Genomic DNA, 25172 nt, shown 5'->3' on the forward strand with positions numbered 1-25172 from the left:
CATATTTATAAGCATTCCTTTTCAGATACATGACACCAAAATGAGGACAGTTGTATCCCTGTTAAATAACATGGATTCCAGTCTATTCTGATAAATAAGACAGGAACCCATCTCATTCAAGTAGGAGGGTTTTCAGAATGTACGATCTAATGATTTGCAGTTGCAAATCACTGAAGGATTCTTGCTTTGTTTTACATTGCCATGTTTGGTCTGGATTGCTATAAAGCAGCTGAATTCTATTTATTTTTCAGGGGTAAAGTGAATTTTCTGGAATAGAGCAGCTGGTCCACTTATCGCCATGAATACAGGTATGTACAGGTCTCTTAAGGAGAAGGCTTAATGTGTTGCTCACAGTAACCTAGACATGCCAAAGGAATTAAAACAGAAATGTATCAAGTTTTATTTGAAGAGCAAGTAAAGGTTAGGTAATTCACACTTCTAAAACATTCATGAATCAGACATTTGCAACTTATAAGAACTGCTGTGCTTGAAATACTAAATGATGAGCCAAGTACTGAGTCGTACATTTTGAAAGGTCTTTTGAGTAGCAGATTTCAGAAGCAATTTGCTTTTATCGGTTGTTTTTAGTCTGAATTTCAAATTTAAGGCAAGATTCCTGTGGACCAAATAATCTAGAAAATATTCTTAAATGAAATTTTCCCAAAATTTTTCTGCTAAAGCTAGGGTTTGTTTTTATTTGCTATTCCCCTCATTACTTTTGGTTACAATTTTGTTCTCCCCTCTCCTGAACCATATGTGCACCGAATGCCTAACTAATTGACCATTTGTCATTTGTCAGCTTGACGTTAGCAAACTACTCAACTGCAGCAAACGTCACAATTGAAGCCACTGTTTTATTCACTCAGAGCCTACTGGTGGATTTCCAGCAGGGCTCACCCGCTCCTTGGCAGTCGAGATCCTGATTTTTTCTTTCTAGGGACACTGTGGATGTTCAGAACATTACTGCACAACGTTCGGCGCATGTCGGCCTTGTCTGTCTTTAATTCAGCAGCTCCTTTACTAGTTCCGTTTTGAAAGGAGCAATTGCTGTCTGCTTCTCAGCGGACAGAGTGGCCTGCCTGGCTCCCAGACCTCTCTTAACAGTGTTCGCATACAGCAGCTTTTTTGAGAAAAAGAAAAAACACTAGAAGCTGAATTTTTAAAAAAAGACCACACAAAAAGAAGCGAAGTTAAAGTAAAAACAAAAACTGAAAGAACTGTGGATGCTGTGAATCAGGAACAAAAACAGAAGTTGCTGGGAAAGTTCAGCAGGCCTGGCAGCATCTGTGAAGGAAAAAAAGACAGAGTTAACGTTTCGAGCCTGGTGACCCTTCCTCAGAGCTCAAAGCAAAAGTGAAAATAGTAGTGAAAAGATGGAAAGATTCAAAAGTAATGGGGCATGTTCACCTGGAGCAGAGATGGAGAAAATATTGAGGAGATTAACCGTGGTGAAACAACTAAGTTTTTTGCTTCAGAGTTATCATTGCCAATATTCTTTGTTAGAAGACTGCAAGATTTTGACATAACAAATTTGATAAGGTTTGAGAATGGCGGAATCAGACATTTGGTTCAGTGTGGAATGGAGAATGACAATGGAGTCAAGCAAGATTTTATGTGAAAACATGCAGGATGTGTGTGCTTTTGATGTTCCTTACTGCATTTTGTCATTCGCTGTGCCAACAGAGCTAGGGATTTTCATATTTGGAAGGGCTTGACTGCTATTTGATTAGTTTTACCTTTAATTGATTCCACCTCCGCTCTTCCCAACGCTGGCGCAGTGTGTGTGTTTAGATGGGCACTAATATTGTGCTAATAGCGTTACAGGATTATTTTCTCTGAGAATTGCTGTTAAATGTGTTGCTTCCAGACCATTATCAAAACAGCAGGAGTCCCAGCAGGGCAGTAACAGAAAATGAAGAGGGAACGTGCACTCCTTGCTTTGTCAAGTATGAGATTGTGATGGCTGGTCAAACATGCCATTTAACCTAAATCAACTCCTTAAACTGGCTAATTCAGGAGAAGCAGACAGATACATTTTTCCTGATTTACAGCTTCCATAGTTCTCTCAGTTTTTATTTAGATACATTTTTCAATTAGCTTTAGCCTTGTGAATCACATTCCATTTAAAGTAAATCATATGACCAAGCAATGAGCTATTGGCTGAAAAGTGAATAAGCATACTCAGGCTAACATTACTTCTGTACATCGTATGTAAAGATTTATCATGTTTTATTGATGATCTAATCAAACAATGTGCAATTTGTGAATAAGTATCACTTTTTCACAGATCTGGGTTTTCCCCTTAGCTCCTTTTAGATGCAAGTTACTTAACATATTATGCTAGAGTTTTCACTAAAACTGTTTCTGTTGCTATTGACTTGTGAGTTTCGAGGCACTAGATGGCCTAACTGGACTATTATAAAAATGGTGTCTTTTAATGTTCACTTGTCATGTGGGGAGTTAGTTTTATGTATTCTGGAAAGGTTTTTTCCCTAGAATTACTTGGGTAAATTGTAATCTTTTCTTCAGGTGATTTAAATTATCTAACTGCTCATTGTTTACAAAGTACATGTTTCTGATTGCTAAATGGAGTGTTGTATTCTGTTTCTGATATTAAACCTGCACTGAGATTATACATACAAGCTTTCGCTAATGTTTTTACATCAGAGAACTTTCTTTTTGTCAATTCATGCAACAGAAATTTGAAATGAACATAAATTTGTATCCAGTGTGTTTTTAGGTATTTTTAATCAATCTTCAGGGACATTATGACTCACCTCTGGAACAGGTGGGTCTTGAGCCCAGGCCTCTTGGCTCAGATTTAGGGACATAGCTACAGTGACAGAATGGTTAAAATAGCCCTCTCCAACCCCTGTAAGAACGTTAAACTGGTGGCAGCGCCTTTAGAACATTCAGACACCCGATTGTTACAGAAGAGTCTCCACACTGAGGAGCATGAAGTCTAATAATGACCTGTCACTTGCAACACTCTGGCGCTGGGATGCAGAATGATGTTTTTTGGCAATCCGTGTTTGACTGCCTTTTTAAAACCTTTTAATTCCCTATTTTAATAATTATTTCCATGATGCATGCAAACTTTTTTAAAGAGGCAGCCCTCTCCCTCAAAATGCCAGTGTCCCACTTGTGCTCAATTTTCGCACAGTCTCATTTCTACTTCCTAATTAAAGAAACACGGAATCAGACAAAGATTTTTTTGCAAGCTACTGGGTAAAACAAATAAAAATCAAGTAGAGGTGAATGCCGAATCTCTTAGTTCATTCACAGTACAACTGAGATTGTTCGGGTTGACCTAGTAATTGGAGGCTAAATAGCTTAGTTGGCTGGATAGCTGGTTTATGATAGTGTAGTGCCAACATCATGGGTTCAATTCCCACACCAGCTCACATCACCATGAAGGTTCCACCTTCTGAAACCCTCCCATCACCTGAAATGTGACAATCCTCCGGCTAAACTGCCATCCACTGACTCTGTCTGATGAGAGAGCAGCCCTATGGTCTGGTAAGACTATAGTGACCTTGACCTTCTAGTGTATATGCAAATTGAATCTCAAGGTGGGGAGCTGATCTGACACTGGGGTAACATTCTATGGAGGTGAGTGTTCTGTTGGAGTCTGGCGACCTCATACTTCATTTATTGCACAGGTTTAGTATCTATACAAAAGCTGAAATGCTTTATGTTGACATTAAGTTTCTAAGATAATAATGCAGGTTTTCATCAAACTTATTGCCAATCTGGGGTCCCGAATATCACATAGATCTGCGTCACCAAGCCCACAATAACACCAGCATGAAATACAACCATATTTGGAATGTGCCTTTATAATGAGTTAGTCATTAAGCTACTGAATAACTACTGAAATGTTTAAATTATTCAATGTCATTTGACCTTCTAATGCCCAGCAGACCAGTTGGAAGGGAGATTGTATCCTCAACCTTGATAATTGTGCTCATTGCTGGGAACGTTGTGAGGAGAATTATGGATGGTGATGAGCTTTTCTGTCAGTTGCCTGAATGACTAAAGGAAAATAAGAACTCGGTGTCTAATTATCCACATCCATGTAGGAATTTTTTTGGGGACAAGGAAAGCTGTATCTTTCCTGTATAATTCAGACATTGGGCAATAATTCAGTTTTGAAATTTAATCCCAAACTCTGTGGATTTTAGGCCATTTTAAGATGTAATCCAAAGCTAAGACTGCTTCAGAAGTTCACAAATTGTTCAAAATCCCCTGTTGGAGAAGAATTCTAAATGCTGAATTCTAAACTGAATTGTGACTGTTTTTGTCATCTTGCAGACTGGATTTGAGAGTCAGTGGTGACAACTGTCTTTTAATCTTTACACTGAAGATTTCTGAAAGATCACTTTTTGTTTTCAGGCTTTCGGCTGGGTTTTTAGTGGACGTGAAACAAGATAGCCAGAGGAAAAAGTGACTTTTCTGTCTAAAGTATTGCATGGCAATGATTAATTTATACCCACATCCACAGACTAGACCATATTAATCTTCTTTCCTCCCAAGTGCCCCTTTCAAATCCAGGGGCCTATGTTCCTGAGGATCTTGGAAAATAGAATGAGTGAAAGCTATATACTAAGAAAGGTATCAAACCTCTGTATCTGTTGCCATCTTTAGACTGATCATGAGCTACCAGTCCCCAATGGCTGCACCTTTGGAACCCATTCCTATCCAGTAACATTTCCTCTTCTACCATAATGTGACAAAGTACCTAATATATATCCTTAACTACATTCATCCAACATAGGCTACAAGCCATTTACTAGATTCCTAGTGAGTCATGTATATTACAACTATGTTATTTTGCAATAATGTGCAACTGATTTTTAAGAATGTTTTTCCCCAATTATTAATCTTTAAATGGGTAATAACAAATAACTGAACAGTTCTTTCAAACTGAGTCAAATGTTGTTTTGCCTTTTTTCTATGCAGCCATTTTACCTTTCAGTTTCAAGTGATAGTACTATGGTAAGACTCTGTGAGAAATTTTGTTTCCTTTATTCTTCCTAAGCTCAGTACAACATTGGGGAACGATGAAGCTAAAGTGAAGCAGTTTACTTGCATTGTTTTTGACTATCCTAAGAGAACCCTAGGGACTGAATGTATGTAGTTGAGAACTTGTAAAAGAAATTTAGTGTGGTAAATAGGCTTCTAATTATACCTATTTCTTTTTGAAGAAATACAATTTTGCTTCAAAGGAATTTAAACGTTAAGAGTTTCAAAGAATTTGAACGTTTGCTTGACTTTGATTTATTGTAAACTGCTAGTAATTATAATATATTTTTGAACATGTACAGAACAAAAATAACATCGAACCAACTATTAAGACTCAGCCTGAAGCAAATGTTCAGCAAGAACATGTGCTGAACAAAGTTTAAAACTGTTAGTTCATTTTACCTTTGGACTGCTTGCTGCAGCCTGTTATGACATTGGAAAACAGTTAATATTTATTATTGACACAATAATAATACATCTTATCCTAGAATGCACTGTAAGTTTCCGTTTTCTTGTAATTTTCTCCTCTTTTACTATAATTGCTTTAGCTGTACCTCCTGGAAACATTTAAGAAAACATATTCCTGTCCACATGTGGAGCTTTGTTACTAATGCTTAATAAGGAATAGCATTGAGTGAAAAGTTTTATAAGCTCTGATGATTAATGTAGCATAACTATAAAAATATTTTGCAACTACTTCAAAAAATGCCTTTCACAAAATGTTACCAAAGGCTTTTGTGCTGTTATACCTTGTTAATACTCTACTCTACATGAAATGAATGGTTTAGTCGTGAAACCTACTGTGATTAAAATGGATTATAGGTAACTGAATAAATATTTGAGAAACATTCAGCTGGTTATTAACTGGAAAAATGATTGTTATTTGAAAAACATGTGTGTAGAAATGCGATGCGTGTAGTGATACCAACCAAGAATTTTATTCTCAAGAAAAGTTGGGTTTCCAGGCTATTTTAATAGTTTATGTAAGATAAAAGGAGAAGAGTTAAACCATTTGGCCCATCAGGCCAGGTCTGTTATTTGATTATGGCTGGTATGTTTCTCAACTCCATTCTCCTGCTTTCTTCCTGTAACTCTTGATCCCTTTACCAATCGAGAACTTATCTATCTCTTGTCTTAAATACACTCAATGACTTGGCCTCCACAACCTTTTGAAGCAATGAGTTCCACAGATTAACCACCCTCTGGCTGAACAAATTCCTGCTCATCTCAGTTCGAAAGATTCGTCCCTTCACTCTGAGACTGTGCCCTCAGGTCCTAGGCTCTCCGACTGGTAGAAACATCTTCTTCATGTCCACTCTATCCAGGCCTCTCAGTAGTTAGGAAATTTCAATGAAACCCACCCTCATCTTCTAAACTCCACTGAGCACAGACACAGGGTCTTCAACTGCACTTCGTACAACAAGCCCTTCATCCCTGGATTACTCTTGTGAACCTCCTCTAGACCCCCTTCCATACCAGCACATCCTTCTTTAGATATGGGGATCAGAACAACTTGCAGTATTCCAAATGGGGTCTGACCAGAGCCTTGTGCAGCCTCAACAGTACATCCCTGATCTTGTATTCTTGGTGTTTCAAAACAAATGCGAACATTTGCCTTCCTAACTGCAAACCAAACCTGTATATTAACCTTAATAGAATCCTGACCCCAGACTCCTATTTCCCTTCAGATTTTGGAAGCCTTTCCCCATTCAGAAAATAGACTCAAGTCACCGTAGTCTTATCAGAAAATAGCAATGCCTCTGTTCTTCATGCCAAATTGCATAACCTCAACTATCCCACATGGGACTACACCTGTCACTTATTTGGTCATTCTCCCCTGTCCAGGTCCTTCCGCAGCATCTCCACTTCCTCAACATCACTTGTCCCTACACCTACCTTTGTGTCATCTGCAAAGTTAGTATCAATGCCCTTAGTTCCTCACCTAGATCATTAATGTATAACGTGAATAGTTGTGATCCCAACATGGACCTGTATGGAACTCCACTAATCACCAGCTGCCATCCTGAAAAAGACCTCTTTATCCCTACCCTGTGCCTTCTGCTAGTCAGCTAATTCTTTATCCATGACAGTACCTTGGCCTGAACACCATCACTCTTACATTGCTGCTCCACCATCTTCCCTGCTAGGCTGTCTTTCCAATCACTTCTGGTCAATACCCCCCTCATGTCTTCGTAGTTACCCTTACTCAACAGCTTCTCCCTCCCAAACTGCAGGGTGAATTCTAACATATGGCACCTCAATGGTTAGCATTGCTGCCTCACAGCACCAGGAACCCAGTTCAGGCGACTGTCTGTCTGTGTGAAGTTTGTACATGCTCCCCGTGTCTGTGTGGGTTTCCTCCGGGTGCTCCGGTTTCCTCCCACAGCCCAAAGATCTGCAGGCTAGGTGGATTGGCCATGCTAAATTGCCCATAGTGTTCAGGGATGTGCAGATTAGGTGAGTTATAGGGGGATGGGGTCTGGGTGGGATGCTCTGGGGGTTGGTGTGGACTGGTTGGGCCAAAGGGCCTGTTTCCATACAGTAGAGATTCTGTGATCTACATTCTGGTCACTGCCCCCTCGGGTTTCCTTCACCTTATGCTCCTTAATCAAGCTTGTCTCATTACACATCACCAAATCCGGAATTGTTTGCTCCTCGGTAGGCTTTACCACAACCCATCCGATAGACATTCCACAAAACCCTTTTCTTGGGATCTGCTACCAACCTAATCTTCCCAGTCTGCCTGCATATTGAAATTCCCCCCTGATTATTGTAGTGGTGCCTTTGATTTATTTTTTAATCCACATTCATACTACTGGGGGGGGTTCTGTAAATAACTCCCATCATGGTCATTTTTCCTTTGCAGTTCCTCGACTCTACCGACACAGATTCTATGCCTTCTGACCCCTATATTGTTTCATGCTAGTGATTTAATATCATTTCTTGCTAACAAGGCAACTCCACCTTTTCCAGGCCATCTATCTCTCTTTCAAAAGAATGTGTATCCTTGGATATTTAAAAGTCCCTCAAGGGCGGAAGGAGGCCATTCAGCCCATCAAATCTACACCCACCCTCCAAATAGCCACCCACCAAAGCCAAGCCCCCACCCTGTTGCTATAGGCCCACATTCCCATGGCTGATCTTTCTAGCTTGCACATGCCTGGACACTATGGACATTCCATGTAACCTGCACATCTTTGGGAGGAAACTGGAGCACCCGACAGAAACGGGCATAACATGCAAACCGCACACAGTTACCCAGGGTTGGAATCAAACTCAGGTCCCTGGTGCTATGAGGCAACGGTACTAACCACTGAGCCACCACTCCTAGCCCTGATCCCCTTGCAGACACACTTCTATGATACCTACAACATCATTCCTGCCAATTTCAATCTGCATCACAAGCTCATTTACCTTGTTTTGCATACTGCATGCACTTAAGTACAACACCCTCAGTCCAGTATTGATTGCCCCCCATTCTCACAGTTGGCCCTTTGTGCCTGAAGTTAGATTAGTGAGCCTTTCCGCACTCTCTCTTATTATTTGTTTCAGAAACTTTATGAATTCAATAGAGCCCTCCTCGGCCTTTGACATTTCCCGCAATTTTTTTGCAAATGAACTGACACCCCCCCCCCCCCCCCTCCACCGCCACCCAGTATTTAGTTTGAAGCCCTATCCATGACTCTAGACCAACAGCAACGTAATTGACACTTAATAGCCCTTCAGATACCTTAGTAGGTCACTCAATTCATTGGCAATTAGGGATATGTAACAAACATTGTCAGTAGCACACACATCTCTTGAAAGAATAAAAGGAATACATCAACATACAATGAGCTAAGATAACAAAATGTGAAGCTGGATGAACACAGCTGGCCAAGCAGCATCTCAGGAGCTCACAAGCTGATGTTTTGGGCCTAGACTCTTCATCAGAGGGGTCTCTGATGGCTCTGATGAAGGGTCTAGGCCCGAAACGTCAGCTCTTGTGCTCCTAAGTTGCTGCTTGGCCCGCTGTGTTCATCCAGCTCCACACTTTGTTATCTTGGATTCTCTAGCATCTGCAGTTCCCATTATCACCAACATAGAATGAGCTGTTTGGCCCCATTGTGCCAGCTCCTTGTGAGAGCTATGTATTATAATGTCATTTCTCCTTACATTTTAATTTTTTTAATCTCAAATATCTGTCTAATTTGATTTTAAATCTCATGGTTGAAGTGACCGTTTGTGAAAATGCTTTCTGTAGCTGTGCTATTTTAAAAAAAATGTTTTCTCAATTCTCTTTTATGGATCTAATGCAAATCCTACCTCATTACTGCTGATCAACTTTTAGGGAATACTTGAATTTGTGCATAACCTTTGAAGGGACTAACAAAGGGCCACCAGGGGACCTTGCATATTCAACAATTTGAGAAGCTTGCAATGTGACAGCGAATATGCAAAAGGAGAATGATTTCAATGTTTTGAGACACACCATTTTTAAAACAAAATTCGAACATTTGCAGACGTAAGATTGGGGTGAGCAGCTTTCGACCCTGTTAGTCCGCAGATCAAATATAACAGCATCTTCCCTATCAAGACAGCAAATTCCTTAAGCCTGCTGATGTGACATCCCTCCCTCCAGCCTACACCTGAAATGATTAAAGCAAAGAAATTCATTGAAGCTGTGTCAGAGATAATGGGAACTGCAGATGCTGGAGAATCCAAGATATTAAAGTGTGAAGCTGGATGAACAAAGCAGGCCAAGCAGCATCTCAGGAGCACAAAAGCTGACGTTTTGGGCCTGGAGCCTTCATCAAGGGTCTAGACCCGAAACGTCAGTTTTTGTGCTCCTGAGATGCTGCTTGGCCTGCTTTGTTCATCCAGCTTCATACTTTATTATCATTGAAGCTGTAGCCTGATTTTTAAGTATTGTTTTTGGCTACTCAAACAGATCCAAGCTTTCCTCCTTATCCCACAAATTTCACTAACTGAACTGTCTACTAATTTCATTTTTCTACTGATCTGTTACATACTTGCTGTTTTAACCAGAACTTCATCATTGATGCCTATAGTATCCTCTGTGTCTTCCACGCCAGCTGTAAAAGGACCAAATTATCAGAATTGTAATTGACAGCAGTGCTGTGTGACTTTTACAGTGGTTGAACTTAAAAATCTTAAAATTCAAATGTCTGCTAAATTCTGTTATTGAGATCTGCACAAATTATTGAATGCTCCTTACATGCTGATATTTACAAAATTGCTCCCCTTTTAAACATTAAAGCGAGATTCACCAAAGCGCATTAAGTCAACAAAAATGATATTTGGAAGGTTCCAGGTCCGTAAATATTCTGTACGATTTAAAAGAAGGAGAACATGCCAACACTCCACTGCATGCCCATATCTAGGTGTCCAATATACTTCCAATATTTTACAAAATTAAGCCCATAATTTCAAATTTGTATGCTTCCAAAAGTACAGAAACTGCTGGTTGATGAAGGCCAATGGCCACCTATTTCCAACTTCTAGCATCCTGGTATTTGTGTGATGAAACAATAATGAAAGTGCTGGTAATCAATGATTATCAATTGCTATGAATCTGTGACAGAACTGACATGAGACGAGAGAAACCTCTGATTGTAGAATGTTAGCGTAATCATCATTCTAAAGTAACCTGTTCCTTCCAAGCACACAACACTTCCAAGTTCTGTCTCAAATTATTGGGCAAAGGAGTTCTACAGGTAAAATGACTCAGAAAGTGCTACACTCTCGTGAGTCAGTAGTCGGGGACAGCGAGGAATTTCTTACATTTGTTTATCTGGTTGCTCTTGGACTTTTATTTACATTTTTCATCTCCCAGGTCATTGAATTGGAGCTTGGCTTAAAGTATAAATCTGTATTCAATGAGCTTTTACTATCTTTAATGTCATGACTATTTAATGTTACTTGTTATCATGCTGTTTTTCTTTTATGTCATAAAAGTTTTCTGATTTGAAAAGTGAACCTCATGTCATAATTCTGTGATAAATACCTTGATTTTTAGATTCTAAAATAAATAGACATGTTGCTGATCTCTACCAAGATCGCCATAACGAGCATATTAATTAATTTACAGAGATAGTAGGAACTGCCAATTCTGGAGAATCTGAGATAGCATGGTGTGAAGCTGTATGAACACAGCAGGCCAGGCAGCATCAGAGGAGCAGGAAAGCTGATGTTTCGGGTCGAGATCCTCGTCAGCTTTCCTGCTCCTCTGATGCTGCTTGGCCTGCTGTGTTCACTTAATTAATGTACATTTGGTATTTCTTTCATACATATCTTCGTTACAGTAGCCTGATTCTCTCACATTGAGCTTCTTAATCCCTTGTCAGGTCATTCAGCTGATGCACGTTGTCACTATATCAGTAGCTACTGACTGAGAGCCTTTCTGAAGATTCCCCCCTTAGCTCACTGCAGCATTATGGTTGAGCTCAGCTGTGAGCTTGCAGGCCCTGGGCCCCAGCAACCGTGCCATCGTCCCATCGTGTGGGTTCAAATTCTGGCCATCTGATGGGAATACTGACCTCGTGCACCTATCCTGGCTCCCCTTCACTCAGCCATTCCTTATGCTTTGCACGTGCCCAAGTTCACCTAGCACCTGCTGGTCCGATAGTGGTAGTATGTCTAACAAATGAAGAAAGCCCTGCTTCTCTGAGATGTACAATGCTATTTATCTTTATGTGCATTTTTTTTTAAGAAAGGACACAATTAAAAGCTGACAGCTTCCTTGCATGTTTGAATAATATGCTTGGTTTGGTTGAGTTGAGTTGAAATATTCTACCACTGAATGTTATGCCTGCTTACTCACAATTTGCTTTGCCTGATTTGCATCCTCTGCATCTGTGTGGTTCTGTATTTTCAGACAGCGGTGGCTATGCTCGCAAACGTGCTGCTACATCTGTTAAATTAGCCTCTGTGAAGAGAGTGCAAAGCTCACCCAACTTGTTGCTGGTCGCAGGTATTAACATTAACACTTACGCTGTAGTGAAAATGCTCGAGTGTTCCTGCCTGGTTTGTAAAAAATGAAAAGTGTGATTATTCCTGCAATGTTGTGAACTCCAAGGACTAAAAGTGGGATTTGTTTTTTCTCGTCTCCACAATTCTATAGTTTTCAGTGTTGGATAATCTCACTTAAAACAAAATCTTTTCTGGATTTGCAAGAAGTCGGAATGTGAACCTTTAAAACATAAGCTGAGTACATAAATTTATTCCCTGGATAGTTCAGCCCATCAGCAGAAGAGCAGCCCTGAATATTGTGGCTGGCACTTATGGTCTACCATAAACCACTTCTCAAATCCAGGCATGTGTTCACGAGTATACGTTTGGAGTGAGGGGTCAGTTAGTTCAGTTGGCTGGATGGTTGGTTTGTGATACAGAGCGATGCTAACAGTTTGTGTTCAATTCCCTTACTAGCTGAGGTTATATTGACAACCTGCCTTCTCAGTTTCACCCCTAACCTGAGGTGTGTAGTGACCCTCACAATCTGTCATCTCTCTCTCATGAGAGAGCAGGTCCTGTTGGACTATGGTAGCTTTGCAAAGCTGAGAGTGGATGCAAGCACTTGTAAATATATGGCATCAGAATCTGCCCTGTGTAGGGCCTCCTCTGTCACAGAGCAGCCTCTTCCTACAACTCCAGTTGGGCCATCTCTGGGAAGTAATACTGCTTTGTGCCCTTGTGAATGTTGAATCTTGTGGAAGATGTCTTATAGAGTCTAGGCCTCACCAGCTCAGGTTCTCTTGGGCCTAATAGGAGGTAGAGTGGGTGGGAGTGCCAGTCAATATTATAGAAACATAGAATATAGGAGCTGGAATGTACTATTCAGTCTTTTGAACCTCTGCGTCATTTTTCAGTGTGACCATGACTGAACATCCAGCTCAGTACCCTGTTCTCATACACTTTGATTCCTTTAGCCCTAAAGAATGATATCTGTTTCCTTCTTGAAAACATACAATTGTTTAACCTCAACAACTTTCTGTGACAGAGAATTCCGCAGGCTCACCACTTTGTGGGTAAAGAAATTCCTCCTCATCTCTGTCTTAAATGGCCTACTCTGCAACCTTTGTCTCACAGGTCATTGGGAACATCCTTCCTGCGTTTATTGTATGTAGGCCAGTTAGAATTTTACAACTTTCTGCGAGCCCTCACCTCATCCTTCTAAACTCTTGTGAATATAATCCTAACTAATCCAGCCTCTTGCAGTTAAACCCTCTGTTGCACAGTCTGGATTTGGCTCTCTGGAGTCTGTTAATGTGGCTAGCACTTTGAATGTATTCTAAGATTTTCAGGCCCACACCACCACCTACTGGGCCCAATAAAGTTAGCAATGAGCAGAAACTGGTCACTGCCAGCCCCATTGGTATGTTGGTAAACTTTGTACAAGATTTACAACCAAATTTCTACTCCTGTGTGCTTTTATCATTTCTTTTATACACTTCAGTGTACGAGTTATATAAACATCAGTGTATCAAGGCTGGTTGATGACACTGATAATCATGTAAAGTAATGGCCAGGAATACATTCAACGGACTTGGCAATCTGGATGTGGTATGAAAATGTATGGGAACGAATGAACTTTCTGCCTTTTTGCACCTCTGTGATTTCTTTTGCAAAGGGAACATGCTTCTCTAAATCTGAAACTGATTCACCGCAACATCCTCCTGAACAGACCCAATGCTGGGCATACTGAAGTTAGTTGAATTTTTCTTTCCATCCAAATCAAAGCTTCATACAAACCCACAGAATTAAATGCACTGCTCAAGTAGCTCACTTTTGTTACTGTAGTCAGCTTGATTTAAAAGAATGACCGTGGCTAACAAGTTTGGCTGAATTCTAAGACACCCTCAATTATTTGTCAATTTATTGTATGTTTGGGTCAGAAGAGCAATAAAAATTTATAAAGAGAAAAGAGGTGATAGAATACTTTAATTAAACACCATTGGGGCAACTGAATCTATTGAGGCACTTCAATGACTCTAAACAAAATGGAGGCTTTCACAATATTTGAGGGATTGCTAGCAAAGGCTTCACAAAACAAACAGCACGCTGAGCAATGAAAACAAGAGTAATTAGGAAAGTTTTATGTCTGGATCAAGCTCGTGCAGTCCTGCTGGATAAGGAACTCTCTGCAACTGTGCTGAGATCAGACATAAGTTTACCTGCAGACATCTGTATTTCAGCAATTCTCAGAGATATATTAACATCAGTTCCAGTTGGAAATATAACTTGCTGACGTTTTGAGAATTCAGGATGTGATGATAGCAGAACACTGTAACTTGGTTTGAAAGTGTAGCTTACCCTTCAAAACTTATGGATTTCAATTTGGAGCTGGAACCATGCCTATGGGACTTTATTTATGAGTAAGTATTGCCAGAAAATGTACTGCAGTGTTCCGCTGCTTGTGACAATCAAGTGGCCTAAGACAGGAGAATAATTAGGCCAATCTGACAAATTTGTAACAAAAACACAAGTTGCTGGAAAAGCTCAGCAGGTCTGGCACCACCTGTGAAGAAAACATCAGAGTTAACATTTTGGGTCTGGTGACCGTTCCTCAGAACTGGAATAAAAACCCTTATGCTCTGAACACTGGGCATATTTGCTTGATGACAAAACATATGCAACTAATGTCACCCTGCAGTCTTGAAAAATCCTGCCAATCTCTAGAATTCTTTGGCTGCTGTTGCTAATTAGAGAGGGAAAGGACATTAGTCAAGATTTCATCAAGAAAAGGTCCGATGACCTTGGACCCAAAACGTTAAATCTGGCTTTTTCTTTACAGATGCTGCCAGATCTGCTGAGATTTTCCAGCAATTCCTATTTCTGTACCTGACATATAGCATCCACAGTTCTTTCAGTTTTTAATCTAACTATTCTGTCCTTTGTGAACAGGCGCAGCCTCCTCCATGCTGCTGCTGAGCCTGAGATTTGCTGGTCTTTGATTTGCTGGTGATTCAACCATGTGGGACTTCTGCCCCCGGGACCTGTGCCCAAAAGAATGTCCACCATTGGTCTTGTTCCTGCCTGATTGGCAGGTGTTTCAGTGGACCTTGGCTGGTAAGAGGCAGCATATGTCTCTCACCGGCTCTCCAAATGGCAGCTGAAACCCTGACAACTCAAGAAGATTTTACTACCAGCAGCCTTTTCCCGATGAAACCTTGACTGACATCCTTTCCTACTCTAATTAGCAACAGCAGCAATGGGATTCTGTAGATTTGCAGGAATTTCCAAGATTGCAGAGAGATACTGGTTGTATACGTTTTGTCATTGAGTGAATGTGCCCAGTGTTCAGAACATAAGGGTTTTTATTCCAAACATCAGCATGCTTTCTTGCATCCACTTTGCTTGCTTGTTGAGGTACCATTCCAATATAAAAGTGGGGGTAGGTGTCAGTGAGATGACTTCAGTGATCCTATTTTTCTCTGTTACCACAAGATACCAATGGAGCATTGGTGCATTGTGTTTATGCTATGCCCAGAATAATTAGCAAGATTACTTTTGGGACCTTTGAACATTGGCTTGAACATTACCTTACAACACTTTCTTGATGATTCTATAAACTCTGTTTCCCCAAAACGTCACCTTCTTCATCCTATTGAAGCTTATCAAATATTATTTGTCCGTATTCCTTCTTCATTCAAGCAAAAATTATCACCCACTTGGCGTAGTGCTGAAGTCATTTGCAGCATATTTACTCATTTTTTGGGTAGTATGCAACCATCCTTGCTGTGCTTGTGGGTCGCCCAATTCCACTTATTCCACTTTCCTTTTGGAAGTCAGTACATTAAGGGCTGTCAGATAGATTCTCCCTGTTTTCGAGGATTCTTCACATTGTGGTATTCTACCAAATTATGTCACAGTTGGGCTTCTTGAATGGGCCTTGAATTGCTGCCACTAATTGTCATCTTGTTCTATAAGTAAAATTGTGAATTAATAAATCATTGAGCATTGCGTGGAGATAATATGTGGTCCGAGCATAGGTTTTGCTTTGTCTAGCAATTTCTGTATTATGTCCAACTCGTTCATTTGGACCATTGTAGAAATGACAGGTGTCACAATGACAGTCAATGATAGTGGAGTTATAGAGTCATAGAGTAATACAGCATGGAAACAGGTCCTTTAGTCCAAACTGGCCCATGCTGATCATTGTGTCCAGTCAGCTAGCTCCAATTGACCACATTTCATCCATATCACTCTAAACTCTATCCAAATGTATTTTTAAATGTTGCTACTGTGCCTACCTGAACCAGTTTCTCTGTTATTGGTAATCATTGCATCACCTCACTCGGTGAATTTGCAAAGATTTCCAGTTTGAACTGCTTGATATAAGTCTTATATATGTGGGTTTGAATACTCACTTGTTTACTTAACAGTCTTATGCAGCAAAATTCCCAGTCATGCCTAGTGTTCACTACCCTTGCCTTCCCTGTCCTTATTGTAGTAGCCAATCTGATTGGTCCACTGAAATACGCTTTCTATTTGTTCTGCAACACTACGTTTTCCATTCAACACAGCAAGTTTTGTCAGTTCTGCTGTCTTTCAGTTAACATAACTAATTGTCTCAGGTTCAAGAGTCTGCCTTGAGCCTTTTTCCTATAGACCTGCTGCACTGGCCATAGTACGGAGTTTTGGCTGATAAAGTCTGAGATATACAGCACGGAAGCAGACCCTTCAGTCCAACTCATCCATGCTGACCAGCTATCCTAAAGTGATCCAATCCCATTTTCCAGCATTTGGCCCATATACCTTTAAACCTCTCCTATTCATTTACCCATCTAAAACCTTTTAAACGACATGATTGCATTTGCCTCCACTACTTCCTCTGGCAGCTTATTCCATACACGTACCACTCTCTGCATGAAAACATTGCCCCTCAGGTCCCTTTTAGAGTTTACCCCTCACTTTAAACCTATGCCCTCTAGTTTTAGATTCCCCTGGGAAAAAGGCCATGGCTATTCACCATCCATACCCCTCATGATTTTATAAACCTCCATAAGGTCACCCCTCAGCTTCCAGTGTTCCAGGGAAAATAGCCCCAGCCTTTTCTGCCTCTCCCTATAGGTCAAACCGTCTAAACCCAGCAACGTCCTGAGAATCTTTTCTGAACTCTTCCAAGTTGAACAACATCTTTCCTGTAGAAGGGTGACCAGACTTGTACACAGTTTTCTCAAATTGGCTTCAACAATGTTCTTGTAGAGCCATAGCATGATCTCTCAACTCCCATACTTAACACACTGACCATTGAAGCCAAATGCCTTCTTCACCATCCTGCCTACCTGCAACTCCAGTTTCAAGGAACTATGCACCTGTACCCCAGGCCTCTTTGTTTGATAATATTGATGGAAATTGTTAACCACACTGTTGAAAGGAAAGCTTTTCAAAATGATTTTCAAACAAGTTATTTCTTGTGCCTCCCACCACATGCCAAAATTCCAAAGTGAGGCCATTAGAGAGCTCCTGCATGAATCTTTTAAAACATACGAGAGCACAGTTTCAGAAACAGTAAGCTTCTTGACTAAGCTTTGGTTACATTAACATATGACCAAATCATATCTTTTTCCCTACAATTTGAGAATCTTTCCTTTCCCTTTCAATTTTTAGAGGTTTTCATTCCACAATGGATCTCCAGTTTTTTTCTAAATCTTTCACTTTCTTCCATCTGCCTCATCAGCATTTTCCCTGAATGTGTCCCAGAAATGATGGAGAGGAATTGTGCCAAGTAACTGCGCTTTCCAGCCACATTTTCCCATTAGCCATTACAACCAAATTGTTGAACTCAATTAAATTGTGCAATAGCACATGCAGTTTAAGTGCTGAACTCTAATTCCTGACGACTTCATCTCGGTAAAATTGTGGAAGATTGTTTCACAAATCTTGGAGTCCAGCATGGGTCTTCTGCTTCATGCTGTTTTCTGTCCTTTATTCATTCACGGGATGAGGGCGTCCCTGACCAGGCAGCATTTATTGCCCATCGGTAATTGCCTGGAGGGTAGTTAAGAGTCAGCCACATTGCTGTGGGTCGGGAGTCACATGTAAGCCAGACCAGGTAAGGATGACAGTTTCCTCCCCTAAAGGACATTAGTGAACCAGGTGGGTGTTTCCTGGCAGTCGGCAACGGATTCACAGTCAGCATTAGATTCTTAATTCCAGACATCTTCTGAGTTCGAATTCCACCATCTGCCGTGCTGGGATTCGAATCTGGATCCTCAGAATGTTATCTTTGCCTCTGGATTAACAGTGCAGCAATAATCCCACTAGGCCATCGCCCCCCCCCCCCCCCCCCCCCCCACACGTGTTTCTGTGTTCAGAAGCAAACAATGGCGCCCAAGCTAAATCTTTCTTCTGAAAAATTCCTCCTATTCCCAGCAATTCTGTAGCTGGCACCATTGAAACACCATTCCAGTAAGAACTACGTCACACGTGAGTTTTGACAGTGAATGCTGAACGTCCAAAAGCCCAGTTCTTTCATGTTCGGTATCCACAAACATGCACTTTGCAGCAGCAACCTGGATCAGGGTCAGTGCCCTGCCTGTGTAGTTTCTACGCTAGCCTCTAGTTCTGGGACCCATCGCATCCTCCTGAATGCTGCCCTGTCTGAGCACAGTTAACTTTGGCATGACCTGGTTGACAGGTCGTCTCTTACTATTAACTTGAACAGAGCTTATTGCTGCATTTGTGAAAAATAGTAACATGTACCCCTTGGAAAAAGTAATCACACAAGTGTATATGAAGGGAAGTTGGATTGGTTAGGACTTTATTAATTGAAATCTGGAAAAATGTGGAGGGATCTCGTAGAAGCCTGTAAAATTCAAACAGACCAACAGAGGATAAATGCAGAAAGAATGTTCCTGATGACTGGGGAGTCCCGAATGATGGAGCCTTAGTTTAAGAATACAGGGATGGCCATTTAGGAGTGGAATGAAATGAAATTTCTTCACCTCGAGAGTGGCAAACCTTTGGAATTCTCTGCCACAGAAAGTGGTTGAGGCCGAAACATCGAATGTTTTCAGATAGAGTTAGATATATTTCTGAAGACTAAAGGAATCAAAGGGTATGGGGGAAGAAGGGTGAACACGATATTGAGTGGGATGATGGAGCAGGCTCAAAGGGCCAACCATTGCAGCTCCTATTTCACATGCTTCTGTGTGTTCAATAGCGGAAGCAGAATGTCAGACAATCACAGGAGTTTTCTTCTGACGGGATGTTTAATTGAAAGCCTGTGTGGAGTCTCAGAGAGAACCAAAAGGTCCCTAATGAGCGAAGAGTAGTGGAACTCTCCCAGTACCCTGGCCCAAATTTCTCTTCAAGCCATCATCATTAACATTGATTATCTGATCATCAATCTCACTAACCTTGCTCAAAGAGCTCGGTTTCATTCCTTGCCTGTCTGAAATTAGTCTATTATAGGTTAGGCTGGAGCAATTGAGGACTCAGTACAGGCCTTCCCCTTCTGCTAACTCTGGCGAGAGTCCTGTTGTGGATTGCACATCACACAGACTTCAGGCAGTCAGACACAACTGCGATGCCCTGTGTTGTGGGAAGCTTACGCTTGAAAGATTGTCATTTGTGTAATGTCCAGGAGGACATCTGCTCCTTTGAAACAGTATTCCTGCTAAAATGACTGTTTATTCAGCATGTAGGGGAGGGGAGAAAATTGAATGATGAAGTGTTTTAAAAGGTAACAATAAAACAAGCAAATAGAAGAAAGTGGGATGAGGCATTCATGCTGAAATGGCTACTCCAGTAACTTATATTTGCAAATTATCCTGCTGGGTTCCCGTAGAAACCATTGATGGGGGGTACCTGATTGAGGTCTGCAAAATCATGAGGGGTGTAGACAAGGTGGATAGCAAAAAGCTTTTTCCCCAGAGTGGGGGACTCAATTACGAGGGGTCATGAGTTCAAGGTGAGAGGGGAAAAGTTTAAGGGAGACATGCGTGGAAAGTTCTTTATGCAGAGGGTGGTGGGTGCCTGGAACACGTTGCCAGCAGAGGTGGTAGAGGCAGGCATGCTAGCATCATTTAAGATTTATCTAGATAGATACATGAATGGGCAGGGAGCATAGGGATACAGATCCTTGGAAAATAGGCGACAGGTTTAGGTAGTGGATCTGGACTGGTGCAGGCTTAGAGGGCAGAAGGGCCTGTACCTGTGCTGTAATTTTCTTTGTACTTGTTCTTTGTAAACCCAACATGCAGAAAAAGGCCAATCAGCCCATCAGGTCTGCACTAATCCTCCAAAAATCATCCCACCCTATCCCCATAACCCAGCTTTCCCATGGCTAACCCACCTAGCCTGCACATCTCTGGACACTCCAGGCAATTTAGCATGGCTGTTCCATCTAACCTGCACATTTTTGGATTATGGGAGGAAACCCATGCAGATACGGGGAGAATGTGCAAATACCCACAGTTGCCCAAGGGTGAAGTCAAACCTGGGTCCCTGGAACTGTGAGGCAACAGAGCTAACCACTGTGCCACCCATTGATATAATTTGATACTTATGACTGATGACCTCTGACGAATACCACAGAATGTGATTGATTTAAAATGTCAAAAGCTTGGTATCATTTTTCCTGCTACTACTGCATCTGGTTCCTAAAATCTACCAATATGCAAGCTAATACAAATTATAGACAATTGATGACTTGGCTGGGCTTGGTTTCAGCTCTATTCCACTGAACAGGATAAAGCTCTTAGACATCCATTTACTCTGACTGCGCTGAAAGGTACGTGTGTAAACTGGAAAAGCACAGCAGCACATCTTTCTTTACATCTCTAAAATTGAACACAAAAGCGAAATCAGTGAAACCCTGCTACTGGTCACTTTCTTGTCTTCTCAAATGTTGCCTCGTAGCTGACTCAACAACTAACCACAACGGTGGGAGATAAATATGGAAGCAGATTTCTGAAACTGTGTTCCAAAGATCTCTTTTATTAATTTCTGCACATCAGTGTCACTTTACTCAAAAAAAACAACCTTCATTTGAATTTTACTTTAAGACATCGTTGACTTTGAGATTGAGCTGCTGATACTTCTTAACTCCAACAGAAAATTGTATTTGGTTACAAACTTCTGAATTTCCAAGTATTCTGTGGGCTTTGGACAGATTAATGACTTGATTCTGGTTTTAGATTGAGAATATAGTTGGTGTAAGTGATGTGGTTATGAATTGTCAACAGCAGTAAATATTTTATTAGCTGATTGGTTTATTAAGGGCCTATAGTGACTTGTAGTTTTGAATTGCCAATGTAATTCTTTAAGACCTCATTCACATATTTTAAATTATTAACTGAAACAATAAGTATTTTATAGTCATCCTCGGGGGCTGGTTTCTCTGAATTATAATGAAATGTCTGTTAAATAAATCATTGTCCATTACACAATGCAGAAAATTTAATTTGCTTTGGAAAGCTTTGTACTTAAGTGTTTTTGGCATCAATGTGAAAAACAATCTCTGATATGTGTATATGTAATGATGTTTTTCTGGACAAAAGCTACAACTTCAAAATGTTATATAATGAAAATAATGATGGTTTTGACTTGTGGACTGTTAGAATTCGTGAATAAATGGGCTAGTTTTGTGCAAAATCTTGTGCCACTCCTCTAATGAGTTTGCTGGCGGTAGGGCGTTTAATCAGGCAGGAGATAGAGAGATTCCCTACCTTCCCAACGGAACCCGGGTTAAGCCCATCAGTCTGGATTGAAGCCTCATGGATGGCTTTTCTGTCATCTCTTGGGGAACTTGCTGCTGTTTTGGAAGATTCAACTCAAACAGCCATACTGAAGTAGATCAAAGAACTGCAGACGCTGGAAATCTAAAATGAAATCAGAAAATATGCCGATAGAGTCGGTGCAGAAAAAGCAGGGTTAACATTTCAAGCCCAGTGGCCCTTCCTTAGAACAGTTGTCCATGATGCTGCCACATCTGCTGAGTTCCTCCAGCAATTTCTGATTTTGAGCCAGACTGAGGCATTTTGTAAGGAAATCTCCTGATGATTGCCATCTAACACACAACCTCATCTCCAGCTTGGCCAATGAATCAACTCCCCCTCTGTATGGAACAGCACTTGTGGGAAGCACTGCGGGTGGCAAGGACACAAAATGTACTCTGGATAGGAACCTCACCAAAATTGCATCTGCAACCCCATTACTGCTAGAGCTGGTGGAACCCAATGGACATAGCTGCTAGACTGGGTCTTAGTGGTCAGGGAATTAACAAGAGGGGAAAATGCACTTCCCCTCTGATGATGGGTCTAGGCCTGAAACGTCAGCTTTTGTGCTCCTAAGATGCTGCTTGGCCTGCTGTGTTCATCAAGCTCCACACTTTGTTATCTTTGATCCCATCTTCACCAGTTGCAGATCTGTCCACCCTGGGACAGTATTTGTAGCAGTGACTATCACACGTTCAGGGTGGAGACAAAGATACCCTCTGTCATGTTGTATGGCACTATCACCATGCTAAATGGAACAGATTTCAAACAGATCTAACGTCTCAAAATTCATAGACATCCACAAGGCAGTGGAGGCATTCAGTAGCAGAACTGTATTCAATCACAAAGTGCCTGCCAGGAACAACACCAATCATACCTGAAAATGAAGCATCAACTTGGTGAAGCTACAAAGCAGGGCAATTTGCGTGTTAAACAGCAGAAACAGCATGCAACAGATAGGGCTGAGCAATGCCGCACCAACAGATCAGACCTAAGCTCTGCATTCCTGCCATATCCAATCATGAAATGGTCCGGATAATTATACATCTAACAGCAGGAGGCTCCACAAATAACCCCAACCTAAAAAGTGGGAATCCCAGCACATAGTGCAATACACAAGGCTGAAACCTTTGTATTCATCTTCAGACAGAAGTGCCGAGTGGCTGATCCAGCTCAGTCTCCTGTAGAGATCCCTAGCATCACAGATGTCAGTTTTCAACTAATTCGATTCATTCCACATGATTGCCAGAAAAAGTTGGAGGCCGTAGATATTGCAAAGGCTATGGGCCCTGACAACATTCTGGCAATAGTCCTGAAGACATCTGCTCTAGAACTTGCTGTACCTCGAGCCAAGCCATTCCTGTACAGCCACAACGCTGACATCTACCCAACAATTCCACCATATTGTGATCATTACCCCGAGAGGATCCTTAACTATGAGATCTCTTGTTAAGCTTATTATTTACACATTGCTCAATCTAAATTGACCTATTTCTGGGTCGATTTTTAAATGGACTGCTCTAAATAACAACCCTACATGCACTCTTCTAATTTGTTTCCAAGTTACCTTTACCCACCTGATTTTCTACTCAATATACATGTTAAAGAACAAAGAAAATTACAGCACAGGAACAGGCCCTTTGGCCCTCCAAGCCTGCGCCAATCGAGATCCTCTGTCTAAACCTGTCATCTGTTTCTAAGGGTCTATATCCCTTTGCTCCCGCCCATCCATGTACCTGTCCAGATACATCTTAAAAGACACTATCGTTTCTGCGTCTACCATCTCCGCTGGCAACGCGTTCTAGTCACCCACCAACCTGTGCATAAAGAACTTTCCACGCATATCTCCCTTAAACTTTCTTCCTCTCACTTTGAACTCATGAGCCCCTAGTAATTGAGTGCCCCACTCTGGGGGAAAAAGCTTCTTGCTATCCACCCTGTCTATACTCCTCATGATTTTGTAGACCTCAATCAGGCCCCCCCTCAATCTCCGTCTTTCTAATGAAAATAGTCCTAATCTATTGAACCTCTCTTCATAGCTAGCGCCGCCCATACCAGGCAACATCCTGGTGAACCTCCTCTGCACCCATTCCAAAGCGTCCACATCCTTTTGGTAATGTGGCGACCAGAACTGTATGCAGTACTCCAAATGTGGCTGAACCAAAGTCTTATACAACTGTAACATGACCTGCCAACTCTTGTACTCAATACCCCGCCCAATGAAGGAAAGCATGCCATATGCCTTCTTGACCACCCTATTGATCTGCTTTGCCACCTTCGGGGAACAATGGACCTGAACACCCAGATCTCTCTGTTCATCAATTTTCCCCAATACTTTTTCATTTACTGTATAGTTTGCTCTTGATTTAAATCTTCCAAAATGCATCACCTCGCATTTGCTCGGATTGAACTCCATCTGCCATTTATCTGCCCAACTCTCCAATCTATCTATATTTTGCTGTAATCTCTGACAATCCCCTTCACTATCAGCTACTCCACCAATCTTAGTGTCATCTGCAAACTTGGTAATCAGAGGTAATGGGAACTGCAGATACTGGAGAATCAGAGATAACAAAGTGTGGAGCTGGATGAACACAGCAGGCCAAGCAGCATCTTAGGGCACAAAAGCTGATGTTTCGGGCCTAGACCCTTCATCAGAAGGGTTTTTCTGATGAAGGGCCTTGGCCCAAAATGTCAGCTTTTGTGCACCTCTGATGCTGCTTGGCCTGCTGTGTTCATCCAGCTCCACACTTTGTTAACTTGCCAATCAGACCACCTATACCTTCTTCCAAATCATTTACGTATATCACAAACAACAGTGGTCCCAGCACAGATCTCTGTGGAACCCCACTAGGTATCTGGAATAATTGTACATCCTTCTTACATACCTCCATTATTTCCAAATTTATACTTTGTCACTAGAGGAAGACAACTCTTCAGGGGCCTACTGACCACTACCACTTGTGACTCCTGTCTCTCGCTATTCATTAGCTGTCTCCTGAAGACTGATTTCATTCTCTTGCATCAAGATCACTACGCACCATGACGCTGTTAAACTCCTTTACAAACAAAGCTACCCCAACTCGTTTTTTCCTTGTCTATTCATTGAGAATATTGAATACCCTCGAAAATTCAGTCATGGTCACCTAGAACCATTGTCTCCATAATAGCTATTGAGTCAAATTCATTTATTCATATTTGTGCTATCAACTCATCTGACTTGCTACAAAGATAGTAGGAACTGCAGATGCTGGAGAATTTGAGATAACAAGGTGTAGAGCTGGATGAACACAGCAGGCTAAGCAGCAGAGAAGCAGGAAGGCTGGCGTTTCGGGCCTAGACCCTTCTTTAAAAATGGGGGAGGGGAAGGGGCTACTGAAATAAATAGGGAGAGAGGGGGAGTTGGATAGAAGATGGATAGAG

General features: G+C 41.3%; 1 protein-coding gene across 4 annotated transcripts in view; it reads left to right on the forward strand.

Moving 5' to 3' along the window:
- The window catches only part of sorbs2b (sorbin and SH3 domain containing 2b), a 493304-nt gene that overhangs the window by 315983 nt on the left and 152149 nt on the right, over positions 1–25172 (forward strand). For all 4 annotated transcript variants that reach the window (XM_048526962.2, XM_048526963.2, XM_048526965.2 and 1 more), the window contains 2 exons: positions 252–308; positions 11903–11998. In XM_048526962.2, coding sequence (XP_048382919.1) covers positions 299–308; positions 11903–11998 — 106 coding nt within the window. In that variant the 5' untranslated portion in view covers positions 252–298. The remainder of the gene's footprint in view (positions 1–251; positions 309–11902; positions 11999–25172) is intronic.

Source organism: Stegostoma tigrinum, chromosome 3 (assembly GCF_030684315.1).
Source record: "Stegostoma tigrinum isolate sSteTig4 chromosome 3, sSteTig4.hap1, whole genome shotgun sequence".
In the NCBI taxonomy this organism is placed as follows: domain Eukaryota; kingdom Metazoa; phylum Chordata; class Chondrichthyes; order Orectolobiformes; family Stegostomatidae; genus Stegostoma; species Stegostoma tigrinum.